The following is a 20,908-nucleotide window of genomic DNA, read 5'->3' on the forward strand; positions in this document are numbered from 1 at the left end:
AATAATTTGACAATTTTCAAAATCTGTTCAAGAGAACATTACTATGTTGACTTTATTAAGGCTACAATACACATAGATGACCTCTCATAGCTTGGGTTTGGTTGCAAATACTTATTTTAAGATAGTGAACAGAATTATAGGCGGAATTCTGATTTGAATGGTTACTGCTGTCCTCCCAAATTACAGAGAAACTTGGTTTAAAAGGGATGGAAAGTGAACTGAAAAAATAAAAGATTTGGATACTAAACAATTCACTCTTTAACTACTTCCACTTGAAAAGTCAAGTCCATGTACTCTTTTACCATGGATTAGAAAAAGAAATAAGTCATTTAATAAAAAAGAGGATCCCAGGGACAAGCCTAACTACAAGGTTGAACTAAAGAAGGGAAACAATTTTATATGTACAAGTGACAAGATAACATGAAAAGAATATAGACACACACCTTTCAAATCCTCTAAAATGCAAAAAGCACCACAGAAATAGTGAGTTTATATAGATCAGTTTTAGAGGTAAAAGTGCAATAAATGTTTTTCTAAGACATTCATATGCTAGTAACCTTTCCTAGACGCACAAAAATGCAACATCAACTACTATATAGAAAAGTGAACTTTGGATGCATTACCAAAGTCAAATATTTACTGAGCACCTAGTCATATGACCAGGTACCATACTTAACACTAAGGATCTGAAAAGTTGCATGAGTCACATAATCTTTAGAAGTGTGTTAATATAGCACTTTTAAAATTTTCTGGGTCAACGTGAAATAAGGCTATTAAATTTTAAATGCCCACAAAAATCACCATTTTTTTAAGGCAGTGGGGAGATTGACTTGAATCACTATATTTTAAAAAACAAGACTATACTAAAAGAGTTTGGAACCCTTTCAACTACTATTGAAATAGGTGCTAAGAATCAAGGAACCAATTTATTTTTGCAATTTTTTTTCATTGTGGTACAAATATTTGAAGAACCTTAATTTTAGTCCAAGTTTTGGTACTAACATGTTATATGCACTGGGAAAGGATAAAAAACTTTTAGCCTCTTATTTGTCAAAAAGATACTAACACCTTCCCTATCTACCTCACACACTGTTGTGAACATAACATGAGATAACATGTTTATCTCACATGTTTTATTTTCAAACAGCTTTCACAAATGTAAAGAACCATAACTTTCATCATTGCTTAGAAAATCCAGAAAACTATAATGGCAAACTGCTTCAAAATATGTTTCAGGAAATACTCACAAGGTAACATTGTTAACCATGAATTTAAAATAGCCCACACAAGCAATGTTTAAGACTGATGGTTAAGACTGACATATACAATCCCAAATTGGTAATAAAAACCTACTATATTGCAATGCGCAATTAATTTAGTCAATAAAGCTTTACTTTTAAAAAAGCATTCACGGTACAGCTGATAGACTCTTGATTGATACAGCATATTCTAAAAACAATGCTACAATTTCAGGACATAGGCATGTTGGCTAATCTAAATGATTAAAAACTAGTGCTTATTTGCCCAATATCCAGACACTTCATTATAAAACTATGGATCTAAAAGCAGTTAGTAATGTCAATTGAATTTGTTTCAAAATTTCATTTTGTATTGGTACCACCAGTAAAGAATAATACTTAGCAGGTAAAAGAGGAGGCAAAGTAGAAAATCAAGGTGAAGGAGAATACAAATTTTATAATAATAAAAAGACGAAATAACATGAACAATGGACAATTCAACTACAATGAGATGAACTCTGTAATAAGATACACAAACCGCACATTATTTTTTAGTAGTAGAATACCCAAGAAAGTAGAGTCATAGGCAAAAATTAATACTGACATGTAAACATAAGCATCAAGTATTCCCATACGGGAGAATAATTAGTTTACATTAACCATATTTCTTGATGTTCTGCTACAACTACCAAAAAGGTAGCTTGGCATAGGCAATATAAAGAATTTTGTGGTTTGAGATGGCTGTTGTTAAAACAGTAAAGTGAACGCATCAAATTTATTTTTTGGTCTTTTGTTGTCTTTTCAAAAAAGTCAGAAAACAGTCTGACAGATTTGTTTTGAGAAATTAAAATAAGCCTACTTACTCCCCAAAACAAACCAACAACCCCTTCCCCAACCCTTAAACATATTTCCAGATTTGAAGCATAAAAGGATAATGCATAACACAGCAAGCAAGGAGAGATTATAGAAATGTTGCCCCATGACACACATTTTATAACAATCTCATTAAAAGGGACCACTGTCTTTCAATGTTTCAGTTTGTGATGGGTATTTTTAAAGGTTATTCTACAGCTTACTGAGTTTACTAGGGCGAGGGTATCTACTAAATAAATGAAGTTTTGTTTGTTTTACTTAGGCATGATGATTTTAAAAGACTCAAACCTTTGCTGAAGACTCCTTGAGTTCGATGAGACTGTCCTGTAGAAAATGAATGGAGATGACAGGTGAGCTGGCATAGTTCTCAGAACCCAGAGGAACTTTGGGAAGTATGGCTGTAACCTGAAAATAAACCAGCTACTTCTTGTGAGGATAAATCTCATGATGTCATTATTATATGAATATCAACAATAAAAAAAACAAAAGCAAAAACTATGTAATGGAGTTATAATGTTAAAAAAACTAAATTATATGTATTCAATGTAACAAATAAAAACCTTACTATCTCTACTCACAACTTAAAAATAAATGTCAATGCCACATATTTCGTAATACTGTACTTAAGCTATAGTTAATGTCAAAAGGCATAAAAAACAAAACATATTCTCCACAAAAAGTTTAAAATAGTGGAGGTCACTGTGGAAGACCAACATGCCATCCATTTTCATACTTTTTCTTTAATTGGGAGGTTTCAAATTTTACTTTACTTGTGACTCTACCATAAATATACAAAATTTTTAATCCTAGCCAGAAAACTTAGTGGCATTATATTAACAAGAAAACAAAATATATTCCATAAAAGAGTAATTACTTATTTTTACAAAGTGCCTCTGATGGTGATTTCATACCTCCCACCAAAAATAAGCACTTAAAAAAAAAAAGAAAAAGAAATCAATTATGGTATTCCACCACAGTGCTCTTGATGAAGAATTAGTTAACTTACAGTTTTAAAAGTTCAACGTACTGCAAATTCAAAGATTCCATGAAATTAGATGACTTTAGAATTAAAATTAAATATGGAGCAAGGAATGGCTACCCTGAGTCTTCAAGAAGGCTACACCCACGATTTTGTGCTGCAGTTGAATGCCTGGGGTTTCTCTTTGCTGGGTGGTAGGACTGGATGCCACATCTGCTTTTATCGTAACGCAAGGTTCAACTTGTTGGGAACCCAATGGGTATAAACAAACCTCCAAGGGAAGATACAAGAAGCTGCATGCTCACTGAATATACACAACTACAGGAGAACTGATCACCAAGGAGACTTTAAAATGGAACGCCTTTCAAGACTCCTTCTTAGAAGGCACACATCGGTATGATGCTCATCAAGAAGCTTGATGAATTCAGAGGTATCTTGTTTATCCTGCATCATCCAGGAAGTCTTCAGTGCTATACATTCTTCAATATTTATGCCGAAAAATAGGCTTCATTCTGCTGAAAAGATTCATTTGCTTGAAGCTACCATTGCACTCCAAAAAAGACTGCTTAAAGCAGTGAGGCACTTCTGGGTAAAATTTCTCTTGCACTTTGCAACACTACAAAATTAGTGCTAGGTCCTTGAAGTTTTAATATTTTTATAATAAAAATACTCAATAGGAAAAAATATCAGTCCACCAATATGTAAAAAATTCATTTGCTAATGCAATATAAAACCTCCAGTGGCTCCAGTGAATACTTGGCACAAGACTTGAAGGAAGTCAGGACACGTATTCCAAACAGGTGAGCCTAACACGGACGCTGCCTTCCTCAGGCTATACTAACCTTTACTGTTGAGGAATGTGATGGAGAAGGGTGGGTATCAATTTTGCGGCGTTTTTGTTCTGTTGGGGCAAAAAATAGTAACAATAAGGTACATTTCCACATTTTTCAAATACAAAAAAAAATTTTTAAAGGTCATCAAGTATTAGTTTCCCCATTAAAGTCCCTAAAGAACTGATCACAACAAGGAGACAAGAATCAACACACATGACAAGAACCAAATGTAAACAAAAATAGAAAGAAAGGGTACTTGCCCCTTTCAGGCTCTGTAATATCTGATCGGGGAACAGGTGACTTCAAGGACCCAGAAACAGGTGGTTTTTCTCCTCCTTTAACATTTTCCTTTGATTTCATTTCCTTTGCTATATCTCTTTCTCTGGATGGCTCCTTCTCTCTTTCCTTTTCTTGAATCGATTTTGACTCTATGTTGGGGACAGTGGTCTTGAATTTCTCATCTTTAGCTTTTTCTTCCTTCTTGAATTTTTCTTTCTCTTTATCAGACTTAGGTGTTCTTTCTTTGGTCTCTCTCGCTTTTTCATCTTTATTTGGCCGCTCTTCTTTCGGTTTTTCTTTACCATCTTTACCAAGTACCCTGGCCTCTGGAGTAGTAGCTGGAGTCTTTTCTTTTTTCTCTTTTTCTTTTTCTTTCCCTTTTTCTTTGTCATTTTCTTTAACAGCTTTGCTGATTACGAATAAAAACATGAGATTTTAAGACATATAGTCATAAAATGTGTTCTGCATTTTAAATAAAAAAATTTCTTCTTGATCAAAAATATTAGAACTAAGAGCAGCCCTTTGAAAATTAAAGGACAACTTTAAGATAAGTCAAAAGGAAGTACTTTTCTATCCAGTAAGTAATCAAATTCATGAATAGCAATGTAAAAGAATGATTAAAATGATGCCAAATCAATTTTTTTCTTTTTGGTACACATTTACAACCTCTGGGGATTACAAGGTAACGAACAAAAATTATCCCACAAGCCAAATAAGGTGCTGCTATCAGGAACTGGATTACTTGCCTGGATGGATCACTGGTCTAAATCAGGTTAGACTTCCTTTATGCTAACTATCCTTATTCAGATTATCTCTACCAAACAGTCAATCATAAAATATCTTTTTTTTAAACTTCACTACCTACCTTCTCCTGTACATTCCAGAAGAAGCAAAGTCAGTTTTAGGATTAAACAAAACATATGAAATCATCAAAACTGGGGTACATAGAAATTTCAATGTCCAACATAAACGACTTTCCTAGTAGTCAACTACCAACCTCTTTCATGCATACTAAAATATTGCCCATATAAGACTTCAGAAAGTTTACATATAGCATAAAGTTCCTACCTGTTAGAGCCACTATTTCCATTGCTTGAATTCCCTTTCGGAGTGGCACTAGAAGCTTTATTAACTGCTTTCAAACCACACTGAGATCTCTCCCTTGATTTATCTGAAATAAAGGTAAAGTTTTAGTTGACAAGCCCCCAAATGAAATTAACTACAATTTCACAGCAAAATGATTACAGATTGATTAAAAAGAAAATTTTACTTCTAAACAGTTACACACTCCTACCTAGGAAATAAAAAAGCAATACTAAGCCAGCATTAACTTGCCATGTGATACAAAACATTTCAGTTTAGTGAAACAAAATATATTATTTATTAATTTATACAAATAAGCATACCAGTCTCCTCAGTACTGCTTTCATCAGATTTAGATGCATTTCCTATTGACGATGAAGAAGGCCCACCACCAGGGCCATTTTGCACACTGGCAACTGCGTTCCTCGGAGGGGGGTCTTTGTGATGAAACTCATTTTCAGGTATCATGTATGACTTTCTACTTTTCAACTGCCCAGAGTAGCTGAAAGTCGCACAAAGTGTTTAAATATACAAATACAAATCAAAAAGCACAAATACGGAGTATAAATGAACAAAATAAGCAAGTTATTTGCATTGCTACTTGGTTCCAGAGAATAAAAAAGCATTAATTTTTAGTAAGTTTTTAAAGGTCTTTAGAGAGAGCCCTAGATGCTTTCTCAAAAATAAAAATTTCAACTAATCCCTAAATTAAGATGCCATTTTTGTCCCACTATTGAAAATCTGATAATTCAACTGATGCTAAAATTATGTTTCTTTCAAACCAAAACATATTCTATATGACTTTTGAAACTATTGTCCAGTATAGACCGGAAGCTGATAATCAGGATTGACAACTCTCACCAGCCTGTGGGAACATGATCGCATAATCTCCCATAATCTCCTGAAGTAAGGCAGAAGATAAAGTTCAACACTGTAAAACATTTTTAAAGTCTTCAGTATCCTTCTGTCATCTAGTCTCATAAATCACATTAAAGTATAATTGTGTTACCCCATAGCCAATGCATATAGATCTGGCCTCTTCTCTTTTTCTTCCTGGCAGATTTTATGCACTCTTCTTTCCAAAGCCTGACCCAGATTCAAAACTTTTGGGTACCAAGGAAGTATTTTTGTTAGCACAATCAAAATATTCCTGATGTGAGTATATTCGCCTGTTTCAAGGCAATGTACCGATGCCTACAATAAATATTTTAAGATCTGTTATTATACAAGTGTTAAGTATGAAAAGAAAAAAAATCTTTGAGAAATACAATTTTATTTACCTTTGTTAATTTATAATGCCATTTATGTACAACATGTCGAAAATTTTCATAGTCTAATTGATCAGCTTTATTTCCGCCATCAAATCCAGTTGCCCGTAATATAGTAAGAAATCCTGGATAGTTTCCACATTCCTAAGAGGGAAAAAAAGGTGGTCACTTTTGAGGAAAAAATCTGATCCCTCCCCACCCCAATAGCAAAAGCTGAAACTTAAGTAGAGGAGATTAATGATTCCACATGAAAACACAATATATATTTGAATGAATGCTCTCACAGAAAAGTTCAGCTTATTCAACATTAATTTGGAACATCAATTTGAGATAGGATTAAAAAAAACCCAGCATTTTTTTAAACAAATGAACTGTGCTTTTAAACATTTTAAACAATGTTTGACAACTTTAATTAAATTCATCTTTCTTTTTTAAACTGAACAAACCAGAGGTTACTGGAAGTGGTCATTATATACAGATTAAAAGGCAAGGGTATTTTATTAGTTATACCTTTTCATATGTGGCTCTATCACTGTGCCACCTGGTCACAGTCTCTAGCATGCAGCAAAGAAATCTCCCATATCGACTAGCTTCATTTTCAGTACAACTTGCAACTGTATAAATTATGTCAGAGAAAACCTACAGGAAAAAAAATGTTTGAAAAATAAAAGCCAAGCAAGGTCAAAATTAATTCAGAATAATAAAAGATCGTGACAACAAATCATAATAAACAGGTAACATTTCTTCCCTTTTATATATTCATAAATCCCAGAGACCTTTAACAATTTTAGGTTCTGTGAGGAAATAGCATATTCAAAAAGCAACAACAATATTTTTAAAAACTTTTATAAGAAAGCTGATTTCTAATAATAGAAGAAAATACCTATCACTATTATTACATCTTAACTTCTTTAACAAAGACTTAGCCATAGATATATTAATGGGGTTAGGGGGACAGCAAGCAGAGGCTAGGCTGACAAAAAAAAAAAAAAAAAAACCAGAAAAAGGCAGCTGACATGCTATAAACCTATGTTACATTTTTTAAAACACAAAATGCAGAAATTAAGAAAAAAAGCCAGATGCAAAAAAATCTGAGTATGGCCATACTGAAAGGACCCCCATCCACTTGTATGCCTATGCAAAACTGTAAGCATTTTTGTTTTTTGGGGGGGGGTAAAGGTTAAGAATGGTGGACAGTTCTACCTATTATGACAAACATATAAATCTAAATGGTGAGTTAACTGCTTAAGTAAGAGTATTCATTCTCTATTAGTCACCACTCAAAGTGATTTTGTGTGTAGGGATTCAGTTAATCCACACAACAATCTTATGAAGCAGATACTATCATCCCGTTTTACAGATTAGAAAACCGAGGCACAGAGAAGTTAAAGAGCTTGCCAAAGATCATATAGCTAGAAAGTAATAGAGCTATGACTCAAGTTTAGGCACTTGGCCCTGAAGTTCATGCTTTTAACCACACACACAGTAACACCTCTATAATGTATGACAATCTTTGTGTGAGACTTTTTTTTAAGGTTGCACAAAAAGAACTTACTCGATCATAGCAAAGAAGTGTGGAAAAATTTGGAGTTTTCTGTTGATGTACCAATTCAACAAAACGAGCACAGTAAACAGCATCAATTGCTGAAAAAATACATCGAGGAAATATACACAGCTGTAGAAATTTTGTGATGGTCTCATTTTTGGTAGATTCTAAAAATAAGGGAAGAATATATTAAGTGATAAACTTCTTCCTCAAGTGCCTCAAGGCCACTAAACATAACATATTAACTTTAGTGTAGAGAATGCTATAATACCACAAACTACCTATAGTTTGTAACCAAAAGGTCATGCCTGGGATAAGGCTGTCATTTTCACTTTGTGGACATTTTTCTATCTATAATTTATCCAGAAATATGATTTTATACAGAAAAGTTAAATGATAAGTTGCCAGTATTATAGTTATACATCAAGTAATTCCACCAGAAAACTTTTTTTTTTTTTTTTGTGGGACCGTCGCCAGCAGCAGGGCAGCAGGGGAACGAACCGGCGCTGCAGAGGCTGCGGGCAGCCTCGCAGCCCAGAGCTCAACCGCTGCGCCACCAGGGAAGGCCCCAGAAAACTTCTTTTGGTGAACATGTGAATCCAACCTATGTTAACAAATAACCAAAGAACAGGATAGTGAATACTGAGGTGAAATACAAATAACACACCTCAACATCTCTGAAATTATAAGTTTGCTTTTGAAACTTCATAGTTGCAGAATGTAACAATTCCAACAACTTACTTGCTAAAAGCCAGTTATCTTTTTCCAGTTTCAGTCTCTGCAGAACTCGCTGTACATGTTCCATCTGTTTCTTTTCTTCTTCAAGAAGTTTGTCCTGTAGAGCAGTACAACGCTCCTTCTCTTTTTTCTTTTTATTTGGAGGCTGCAAAGTATAAGTTAGATACTTTTCTAACTATAGGTGATGACCTCCCTTTCTTTTAATTAAAAAGTTCAAAGAGATAAATGCTGAATCTTTATATTAATATCTTCAAAATGGATGTTTAAGAGCCCACTTGGTTGCACTTTTACCTACTCCATTCAACAATCTAACAAAATTATTCAGCCTTCATATAAGGTCAAAATAGGCTACCTTGCTAATACCGGTACTTTTAGTCTGAGGCATAGTCACTTTTGACTCTTCCTTCTCTTTCATTCCATTATCTGAAGTGCTTACCTGTCCTGTTCATGCCCACTACCTCTACCATAGTCTATGTTCCAATACCTCATAATGAATCACCCAAAGAGCCATCTAGCTGGTCTCTAGCCTAATGCAAGTCCTTTCTCTACATCAAATGCATCCTTTATACTGCTACCCCAGGTAAACTTTCTAAAGTATCATTTTTACCATCACTATTTCCCTGCTCAAGAATCTAAAAATAGCTCTCAATTTTATCAAGTCTTCTTTTCTAACTTTCAATGCTCTACATAATCTGGTCCTATCTTAACAATTCAAGTGAATGATTAAGACCATTCACTACAGTAAAAATAGTACCCTTAAAACTTTGCTGGAGGGCCTCCCCCGTGGCGCAGCGGTTGAGCTCTGGGTTGCAAAGCTGCCCGCAGCCTCTGCAGTGCCGGTTCGATCCCCGGCTGCTCCCTAGCCACCAGAGGAGGGTCCCACATGGCGCGCAGACCTCTCCTGCCACCCGCTGCTCCCCTCAGCAGTGTACTTCGGTCCTTCGGCCTGTTCTGCTCCCCGCTCTGGCTCTGGTGAATTCTCTCACCCTCCCCCGCTTCTGACTGTACCCAGTGCATGTATAAACAAACAAACAAATAAATAAATAAAGCATGCCTCTATTAAAAAAAATAAAGTAACATTTAAAAAAAAAAACTTTGCTGGAGCTCTAGAGTGACCTATTTGCCTCCATATCACCAAACATAATCTATCTTCAAGACCTGCCCAGCTAAAGACTTACCTCTTCAATAAAGCCTTTTCCTAAAGAGTTTTCCTTTGGGCAACTATTACTCTTACAAGTGGATTTACATGGATCATTTTAAGTTGCTAACACAACCTTCAGTAGAAAAGCAAACTCAAGCAACTTTTGTTTTATCATAATCACCCATTCACCAGGCCCCTGCTCCCACATTGAGAGATCCCCTTTAAACCCACTTAAGAAAATATTTTAAAGCAATAAGATAATAGCTTTAAGTATGGATAACAGGAATTAATACCATAACGTTACTGTACTTAAGATATTAAAACAAAAACTTACCATTTCCTGATTGTCATCAATTGCTTTCATCTGGATTTTAAGTTTATTAACTTCTCGTTCATAGCTGGTATGTGGAACTGCAAGGTCATACATTGTCAATGACCAGAATGTGGCATAGAATTGAGGGCTGATGTCATCCCAGACTTTGGAAACGTGTAAGGAGACCACTGCTTCATGTACAGGAGCCATTACCATTTCACATGATGTAATATACTTATGAACTTTATGCTGCTGTTTACTTCCCTTTTCTGATTTTTTAAGTTCATCATACTTTGACTGGAGATAAAAAAGTAAAACACAAACACACACACACACACACACACAATTTAGAGCACAGACTTACATAGTATTAAAAACCTATGCTCCCTTTTCAAGAACCAGAAGATGACTAATCTCATAACTGCTGCAGGAATTCTAGTTTCCTTCCAATAACATGTTAAGATTAAATAATCACTGGAAGTTGCTCCAACCTTTTGTACTGCATGTTCACTAGGAGTTTCACAGATTCTTATTAAATCTGACCTGGTGAGCAAATGAATAGGGCATTTATGTCCCTCATCTATTCTCCTGACCTCACGCTCTATTACTGCTGCATCAAGGATTGAACATGTAGGGTTTCCGCTCCTGCTTTTGAGTTATTCAAGAAAACCAAGTAGAGGGTCTTAACACTAGTGAAGAGGCAGAATGGAATTAGTAATAGTCAAGCAGGACAGAACGGTTTGGCAATACATATAGTCCCTACTGCCTATTATACTTTGACAATTAGGAAGACGGGTGAACACTGAGAAAGTAACCATAAGACTGCTAAATAGGGTAACCAAAAGTATCCAGGTTTGCCAGTGACTGAGGGCTTTTCTGGAAGGCAAGTGTGTAGTGCTAAAAATGGAAAAGTCTCAGGCAAACCCAGACTAATTGGCCACATTCGACTGCCACACTAATTAAGATTTCCTATGAATGGCCATAATACACTGGAGTTTAAAGCATGTAGAAACCGCAGCTTCGTTGGCCTAACTGGTTTCTCCTAATTTGGGAAAGAGTCAGGGGAAGACCATTCTCTCAATCGTATGAGAAAACAAATCTTTTAGTACAATGAGAGGAGCTACATATTAATATATAGAGTATATGTCAAATGTAAAAAAGAAAGTACTACAAAGTGGAGTTGTTGCCATTGTCTCCTGTTCTTTACTCTCTTTAACATGAAAGCACTCTGAACCAGAAAATTTTGTTTGGGTTAGGCATCATCCCTGAAGATGAACCTAAGGGGAGATTTAAAACAGGCTGCTTCTCTCCATTTTTTTTTTAAAGATTTATATATTTATGTATACAAGAGCTGGGGTACAGGCCAGAGATGATTCACCAGGGACAGAGCGGAGAACAGAACAGGCAGACTGACAAAGTACACTGCTGAGGGGAGCAGCAGGTGAGTCAGGAGAGGTCTGCTGCACCATGTGGGTTGCTCCCTGGCCGGCCAGGGATCGAACTCGCGCTGCAGAGGCTGCAGATTGCTTCATAATGTGGTTCTTAACCCCTTGCGCCACCAGGGAGGCCCCAACAGGCTGCTTCTTTATGTTAGAAAGGCACTTAAATCATTCACAGCTTGTGCTAAACAAGGAGCCCAGAACTAGAAAGTTAGAGGTGAAAGCTTCCATTTCCAGTCCTACAATGTGACAGTCTTGGCTCCGTACAGTCCAGAGTGCTGCTATAACCCAGGCATACCAACAATGTTTTGTTCTAGAGTGTGTATCTCAAGCAGGATCTGAGAATCTTACAATTATTCTAGAACTGGGAAGATTTACTTCATGTTATCCACATTTTTTTTAAAGATTTTATTTATTTTTGCATACAAGAGCTGGGGTACAGGCCAGAGATGTGGGGAGTAAGAGGATTCACCAGAGACAGAGTGGGAAACAGAACAGGCAGATCTACTGAAATACACTGCTGAGGGGAGCAGCGGGCAAGTCAGGAGAGGTCTGCTGCGTCATGTGGGTTGCTCCCTTGCCGGCCGGGGATCGAACTCATGCTGCAGAGGCTGCAGAGGCTGCAGATTGCTTCATGGTGCAGTGCTTAACCCCTTGCGCCACCAGGGAGGCCCCGTGTTATCCCCATTTTAGAGAACACATTGATAACTATTAAAACCACACAGGTAACAAAGCTATAAAGAATATTATTTATGAGGGAGGTTCCAATTACATCAGATACCAAATAACGGCAGGGATAAGAGCTTATAAATTTGAGAGTGGACTCTGATGGTAATTAACATGAATCCATGTGAGCAGAATGACATCTGCTAAGGTTCTAACAACACACTGGATAAAATAGTGCTGAAATTACCTGTATAATTAGTTTAGCTACCCAGTTTGGGTAAAATCTAGAATATGAAGTAGGGGAAAGCCTTTCTTTCAGATCCATGTTGCAAGGTGGGTCTCAACAACTAAAAGTGAAAATTAGGTTACACGTGAGACGGTTATACGATACCAGGCCAAAGACTCCCCACTCCTCTGCTTCTACGTTTGTGACTTCGATTACGAGGCACTCCTCTAGTCCCTATCATGTTTTGTTTTATGGGGGTTTTTTTTTAAGGCTTTATCAGAAAAGATGGTTATACTTCATATTTACCTAGGGTGGGTACTTCCTTGTCTAAAGTCTCTTTAAATCCCTCTTCAAGCTCACTTCTTCAGTCAAATGGAGTCATAACAGCTCTACATCTCAAGTCACCTGGGGCACTATATCTATGGAATAGAACTAATATCCAGTTATTGCTGTCCTCCTAATTACTGTTCAAAAAGCTCTTGTTGGACCAATTACCTGAGCAATATCTGGTGGGCTGAATTATTCCCATGAGAGCGTGATAGTAGTCAATTTATGGTAGCAACTTACATATCTTCACTCTCTCATCTTAAGTTCTACAAGAGAGGCTTTTACCCAAGAAGCAAAAGTAAAAATCCCCAGGGAAGCTTGGACGCCCATCCTGTGCAACCAAGATTGCCAAGGAACTAACTCCCTTTCCAAGGGTGGAATGTGGCCCTTGGGTAAAAGACTTATCACTGATTTGGCTGTTTCCCTCCTCAAACGTGAGGAGAAAATTAAACATCTTTGTTCAGACTTTTGTTATCTCTTAAATCACAGACACAGTATTTTGCACAGGATACAGAAAAGGTAGCTACTGGTATAAACAACCTGTTCTATCTTGACCTGGAAAAGTTCAGCGAACCTCAGGTGACCAGGTATTCCTGTTTGCTAGGGTTCTATGTTGCTGATTAGTATGTTCACCTCAGTATACCACACGATAGGTCAGAATTCCTGAGATGAAATAATCCTTCCACCTCAGTCCTTCAAAATCAGGTTCCTTATAGTATAGCAGCTGAAACTGATCTACTTCAGGGTGGGGTAACAACATAAGACATAACTACACAACAAAAGCACACAATTCTCTGGATTGAATGATTCAGAAGGAAAAGAAAGGTCTAATGTTCTTCCCTTATCCTCTTTTTCCTGCTAGAGAATATACAGCACAGGAGCTGCTGCATAATGCTATAAAGTGATAATTAAATCAATTAACATTTAGTTAGAGGTTAGAGGGAAATGTGCTGTCTGTAGCAGTTGACATGTAAACATTGCTTTTTGTATTTAGTGTTTCATTTAGGTGGAGAGAAATAAAACAAGAACCATAAATATACTTTTCCTAGAAGTTATACACCAGAGATTGCAAGAGTTTCTAGCGCATTGGGTGCTAGGTAAATCCAATTTTATTTGTTTCAAGGGAGTAAAATAGTTAAGTCAACCACCTGACAAGGATATTATCATTGAGAAAACATGACTGTATTCAACGGGAGTGTTGTTAGAACGATTTACAGATTCAAATGCATTAGAACTATCTAATGCTTGTTAAAAAAAAAAAAACAAATAAATTTCCAGGCTCCATTCAAGTTACTGAATTAATTTTTTGGGAAATAAGATGGAGTATTTAAAATACTTCCTAGATGACTCATCTATAATAATTTTTGAAAGAACCAGTTCTAGAGGGCCCATAAGATGGAGAAGTAATAGTAAAGCAAGACTTACTTTTAAAAGGGGCACTGTCATTGTACAATGCTCAAAGCTGAGTATTAACAAAAGAGTAACTCTCCAAGGGGCCATAATCTATATGTAAAACTAAAGTGTATTTACAAATATGAGTTAAATAATTTGGGATCATTATTAAATGACACTTATACTTACCGAAATATGATGTGCATACATTGGCCTAGACAGGAAAAATGCTGCATCATGGGGCGTATGAAATTCATTACAGAGCACATCAATTGAAGGCACTCGCTTTATATAATCTTCCGTGCTTAGATTAGATGCTAAAAACCCACCAAACTGTACCAGGGTATCATGACACTAAATTTAAAAAATAAGACAACAAATACAAATGTGTTACCATTTCACAAAACTAACATGAACATTTTCAAAAATGATTAATATATCATTTTAGTAACATTTTCATTAACAACTCATTTTACAACTTGAAAGAACTTTAGAGACAATCTACAAACAGAATCACATAATCATACTACAAAAGATCCCCTCAAAATGGGAATTTAGTGAAAGCTTGACTAATTCCAAGGTTTTCGCCACCAGGTCTCAAGTTCCAAGCTATTGCTCATCATTTTTAGTAGTGGAATATCTACACCTAAATCACATAAAACAAATGTATGTATATAGAAGGCAATTCCCTTGACCTTAAAAAGATGAAAACTTTTTTTAAAAGATGAAAACTTTATTTATAATGTATATTTATAAATATTAAGCACCAAAACCTATGAGTAGCCTACAAAATGTGTTTAACTACTACTAACTACATTACAAGGGAAAAAACTTAAAAGATCACATCTACTTTGTTGTCATTAAAATTCAAGATTTCCAGAGATTGGGGACGATATGAGCAAACAACTTGAAGTTGTCTTCTAAATTGAAAGTCGTATACATAGTATTCTTTCTCCTAGAGTCGTCTCTCAATACCATAATTTTCATGGGTATAGCCCCTATTACATTACTAGATCCATTTCACAGTCATGGTATGCAAAATGACATTTTTTGAACTATATCACACAGTTTTCCATTATCAGCATAAAAAGTATCCATGTATAAACAAAAGTCACTTCAACTTGCCTGATCATAGAGCTTTCCCACAAGTTTCAAATGTTTCTCTCCACCTTCCTGAAAGATTACCCCATTCCTCTGCTGAGCCATAAGCAAACAGAGAGGAAGAGCAAGATCATGGTCTAATAGTGCATCCTTCAATCTCTGAGAGGATTTTTTAGTGTTTCTAATCTGGCCAAAATAACCACCCTGAAAAAGAGAAGACAAATTTACCAGCATATAGTATGTAACACATGCCATCTGATTCGAAAAAGTTCAGATACAATCCTGAAGATAAAAAACTCATATTCTATATTCCCTACCACCTCCTTAACAAATTTTAATGGTACTATTAATTATTATAGTGAATGGATTAAAAATAACTGTCAATTTTCTTTAAACGTCTGTATATTTTCCATTTTCAAGCTTGTGGTCCCCTATAGAATTATTCAGTGTGCAATAGATTCATGAGTAACTATGTTGAGATTTATGCCAATTAGGATATCAACAACCACAAAATATCTGGTATTTATTTCCCTTGCTATCTTTTATATTTTGCTTCACCTTTCTAGAAAGGTTAAACAAACTAGTGTATCTCAATTTTTCAAATGGGAGGCAGGGGCAGTTGTGAAAGCAGGGTACAAATCTTTGCTGTTTGGCTTCATGTATATATTTGGATTCTTTATTATGGGCATGCATACATTTTTAATTTAAAAAGTCAATGAGGGGACCTCCTTGGTGGTGCAATGGATTAAGTCTCAGCACTATGAAGCTATCACCAGCCACTGCAGCATGAGTTCGATCCTCGACCAGGTTGCTAACCCACATGGCACAGCAGATCTCTCCTGTCTCACCCACTGCTCCCCTCATCTGCCTGTTCGGCTCCCCACTCTGTCTCTGATGAATCCTCTCACCATCAACACCCCCACCCCCCACCCCGTACCTCTATACCCCAGTTCTTGTATGTATAAATAAATAAAAACAATTCTTAATAAAAAAAGTCAATGAGGCAAAAAATAGCAGCTCTCACCTCGGCTTTTAGTTGTTCTCCACCTGTCATGGCCTCTAGTTGCTCCATTGTCATTTCCTCCGTAATTTCTATTCCTGCCATTTTTTGTACCACTTCTTTCAATATAAGCAGGTCAAAACTATTCAGAAAAAAAGAGGTATAGTTCAAAAAGTGACAATAGGTCGTAACTAAAACCCTAAATCATTTTGTATATAAATATGGGCAGAAGAGCTGAAGTCATTTTTAAGGGAAAACTGCATTCGTAGAACTACATTAAAAAATACTTGGCATATATGTTTGTGTTTAAGTTTTTACTTGGAAATAATTTCAAACTTGCAGACACGATGCAAAAATAAAAATAGTACAAAGCACACCCCATATACCCTTTATCCCAACTACTACATTTTTATTCCTGTTCTATCATCATTTATGCTTTCTCTCTCCCTCCCTCCCTCTTTCTAGACACACACACACAATTTTTTAAACTGCTTGAGAGTAAGTTATTTATATCATTTCATGGGTAGATTTTAATCCCTAAAATTTCTGGGAATGTATTTCCTAAGAATACAGCTATTTTCATACATGAATACAGCATAGCTATCAACTTTGGTAAGTCTAACAATGATACAATACTTTTTACCTTATCTACAGTTCATATTTCATTTTATCAGTTGACCCAATAATGTCCTTCATAGCATTATTTTCTCTTCTACTACAGAACAGTCAATACAGTTTTTGATCATGTAGCACCATCTTTTTAAACAATCCAAATACTGAAAAGGAGTCTAAAGATATAGAATGGCCACATACACTTAGAAGAAATGGAGGGAGAGAAAAAGAGGAGAAAGAAGGAAGCACATGGAAGTCTCAAGTTGTGATACAGAGTCTAAAATAAGTGTTGTGTCTGTCCTTAAGCACATTTTAAAAACAGGATTAGTACCTCGCACAAATTAGTACCAATGAAATACGTTTTCTTTGAACCTCTCCTAATTAACTGATCATGAGAATTATATTCAAAGTACTGAAAAGTAAATTACAGATTTAAAAATGTTGTGTTCTACTGGCCTATACACACAGAACAGTAAAATGCACAGGATAGATGGGTCTATACAACATGATACATTAATAAAATCCCAAATTTAAATTTTTTAATGTTTTTCCTAAATCAAAATAGTAATTTGTCGCGAATTACCTAGTATTTGTCTGAAACACAAGATGGCTTCCATATTTTTGTTTTTTACCATAAAGGTTTTAAAAACAATGCCCAGTTCTCTGATTCTCATCAGTCTACAGCTTAAGTATTTTAATATACCTAACAATCCAAACTCTAAGCACTAGAATAATAAAACTCAGTATTTATACAGAATAGAGAATACTATATAAGCAGAATGTAAGCTTTATGTATCTCAAGTGCAAATAAAAAATAATTGTGTTTTAGGGCCTCCCAGTGGCGCAGCGGTTGAGCGCCGGGTTGCGAAGCTGCCCACTGCCTCTGCAGCACCGGTTCGATCCCCGGCTGCTCCCCGGCCACTGGAGGAGGGTGCCACATGGCGTGCAGACCTCTCCTCCTGTCGCCCGCTGCTCCCCTCAGCAGTGTACTTTGGTCCTTCTGCCTGTTCTGCTTCCTGCTCTGACTCTGGTGAATTCTCTCACCCTCCCGTGCTTCCGACTGTACCCAGTGCTTGTATGTATGTATGTATGTATGTATGTATGTATGTATGTATGTATAAATAATCTTTAAAAAAATTAAAAAAAAATAATTGTGTTTTAAAGATACTATATACACTCTCTAATTAAACATGTTTATACCAATGCAATGTAAAGGTTAACTGCTACCTAATAGTACTCAATGGTGTAATGTGTTTTGTCATAAGAAGATTTATATTTTATTAACCATTTATTAAAAAGCCTAAAAGGTAATCAAAAAAGTATTTAACAAGTTACATAAACATTGGATTTTTCTGCCAAAAAGTTGTTTCCTTACATATTAAGTTATAATTTCTTTTAAAGAATTCCATATAAATGAGCTATTTTCTTTACACTTGAGCCTACACCCAACAGTTTTTCAAAATAACAGAAATCTCAACATCCTAATACCACCAGAACTACTCTTATTATTGAATTTCATTTACATTTAATTTGCTATGATTTAATTTGCTATGAATACCTTTTGCCCGCCTTTAGCTGATTGGCCACATATTGAAGAAGACCAGCAAGATCAATTGGATATTTACGAAAAACTGCACCACAGAAACTGGCCAGACCTATATGAAATAAAAAAAAAATATTCAGGCTCAAAACAGTTCATAAAACAAAGCACAATATTAAATGTCATTTCTTCAACTAACTCAAATTTCTAAAACAAAATGACATAGGAATAATTGTATTGCTGATGCCATTGAATGGTATTCCATAATTAGTAACATTTACTATGACTTTACTAGTATTTATTGAGCATATGGATACAGGTGCCTAGCATTTTATGTTAATTATCTCATTTAATCTTTGCAATAATCATCTCAGGTTGACATGAATTTATCAGTGCTGCAAATTAGGAACATCTATGTCATGTGACTTGCTCATGATCACACAGATCATACAAGGTAAAGCAGTGATCCAAACCTATGTAGCCTAACTCCAGAGTCTGGGACATTAATTAGGATACAACAAAATCTTGCAGGACACTCAGTAAATCTGAATGGTCAACAAAAAAATTGCCCCTCAAATGTTTGCATCACAGAAAAAATCTTTTTATGTAGACCAGGTTACTAGTTGTAGAGGGCAAGAAAACAGGTACAGCACTACCAAACCATGAAGCAGACAGAAGAGCAATTTTAACCAAGAGCCCTTATCATGAGAAGGGGAAAAAAACCCACTCAAGAGAAGATCCTAGTAAAGTCAAATGATCTACAGTCTTCATTAATCATTAGCTAATCACCACAAAAAGATAGTCTTCAAGGTTCTTACCATGTGGTAGTACATAATGAAAAGTAAATGGAAAAAACAAACTATGATAAATTTAAAAGTTTCCAGGGAGTACAGAAGTGGTACACCTAATTCTGATTTCAGGTTAGGAATGTTAACTGGGAAAGGTTTCTGAAGAAAATGACCTCTAAATGAAATCTAATGAATAAATGAAAGATGTGGAAGAGGAAGGGCAAAAGATGAGGCTAGTACAGTGAATAAGGACCTTATTCCAAAATGACTCACATACAATTTTCAGATTTTAAGAGCAATGGGGAGCTACTACAAGAGTCAGCTATCAAACATGATAGGTTGAAAGAAATGGGAACCAGCTGCGAAACAACTATATCAAGGCAGAGAAATTTTTTTAAAAAGTAATAAAAACAAGACTGGGATTTTGTGTTAAACCATTAAGAATACTTAATGACTTTAAAGAATACTTAATGACTCAAACCTCAGGAAGGACCGGGGAGAACAATTCCCTTAAGTTAACTCCTCCTAAGTCATAGAATATAAGGCAAGGTTCATCTCCCTAGTAAAGCTTATCCAAATTCTATCATGACTAAGACCAGCCTCTTGAGTTAGGAAAATAATTAAATACTATACCTCCTTATTCAGTCAAGGACTTAGATACTGTAGAACAAGCTGAATGACTAGGTTATCTCAAGGACTCTTGACAACACAGAAAAAAGAACACATGACAGTTATAACAGATGGAAATTTCATCTATGGGAAAATAAAAGTACTTACTCTGAAGCCAGCTTGAGATAGTTGTGTCATCATGTTTCATTCTCTCCTTTTCTGGATTAGCTAATGCTTCAATGATACAATCTTTCACATGTTAAGAAAAAAATTAACAAAGACCCTAAGCAACCAAAAAAAAAAAAAAAAGCCACATCTTGGAAAAAATAAAATTGTCAGCTTAAAGTTATTACAAATTATTGAAAAATACACTCACTGTAGTGCCTACATTTTCTTTAGACTTTTTTCCCCATATTTTGGCACACAAGATAGATTCCATAAGAGACTTGGTAAACTTAACATTGTCTCACCCTATATACAACAAAAACTCCTGACTAGCCAAACTTCAGATCAGTCAACTGAAACAACCTCAGATCATTACTAAAGGAGATTTGAATGAAAATAAAACCTTCACTATGAGGATTTTATGAAATGTGAGCTCTATATATTATTTCACTTAAAAGGATACAGGCCAAGACATCATAATTCAACGAAGTGAGGTATTTCAATGAATCTACTACAGGCGTTATTAAATTATCATACTTCTGTATTTGTGACAAGATCTGGAAGAGAAAGAATAGATGGCATTAGCTAATCAAGAGAACACTTCTGTTGTGCCAACAAAATAATGACTATACTTATTTTTTAAAGAAAACATTGCTTAAAATTAGTTTCCTCCCATTTTATATTTATATAGAACCTATTATCATTTCCTTAGAAAACATTTTCTTAGGCTATCTCCCGGTTAGGAAATAATT

The 20,908-nt window shown here is 35.5% G+C and overlaps 1 protein-coding gene across 1 annotated transcript in view; it reads right to left on the reverse strand.

The window, feature by feature from the left end:
- THOC2 (THO complex subunit 2) overlaps window positions 1–20,908 on the reverse strand; it is a gene marked incomplete at its 5' end in the record, with an annotated part of 95,316 nt that overhangs the window by 13,644 nt on the left and 60,764 nt on the right. Inside the window, 17 exons of the mRNA XM_084258525.1 lie at window positions 2,400–2,435; window positions 3,933–3,991; window positions 4,184–4,611; window positions 5,271–5,373; window positions 5,609–5,787; window positions 6,295–6,479; window positions 6,566–6,697; window positions 7,064–7,192; window positions 8,109–8,266; window positions 8,841–8,982; window positions 10,313–10,588; window positions 14,531–14,695; window positions 15,467–15,646; window positions 16,467–16,584; window positions 18,613–18,709; window positions 20,160–20,240; window positions 20,620–20,713. Coding sequence (XP_084114651.1) covers window positions 2,400–2,435; window positions 3,933–3,991; window positions 4,184–4,611; window positions 5,271–5,373; window positions 5,609–5,787; window positions 6,295–6,479; window positions 6,566–6,697; window positions 7,064–7,192; window positions 8,109–8,266; window positions 8,841–8,982; window positions 10,313–10,588; window positions 14,531–14,695; window positions 15,467–15,646; window positions 16,467–16,584; window positions 18,613–18,709; window positions 20,160–20,240; window positions 20,620–20,713 — 2,562 coding nt within the window. The remainder of the gene's footprint in view (window positions 1–2,399; window positions 2,436–3,932; window positions 3,992–4,183; window positions 4,612–5,270; window positions 5,374–5,608; window positions 5,788–6,294; window positions 6,480–6,565; window positions 6,698–7,063; window positions 7,193–8,108; window positions 8,267–8,840; window positions 8,983–10,312; window positions 10,589–14,530; window positions 14,696–15,466; window positions 15,647–16,466; window positions 16,585–18,612; window positions 18,710–20,159; window positions 20,241–20,619; window positions 20,714–20,908) is intronic.

Source organism: Talpa europaea (assembly GCF_964194135.1).
Source record: "Talpa europaea genome assembly, chromosome: X".
In the NCBI taxonomy this organism is placed as follows: domain Eukaryota; kingdom Metazoa; phylum Chordata; class Mammalia; order Eulipotyphla; family Talpidae; genus Talpa; species Talpa europaea.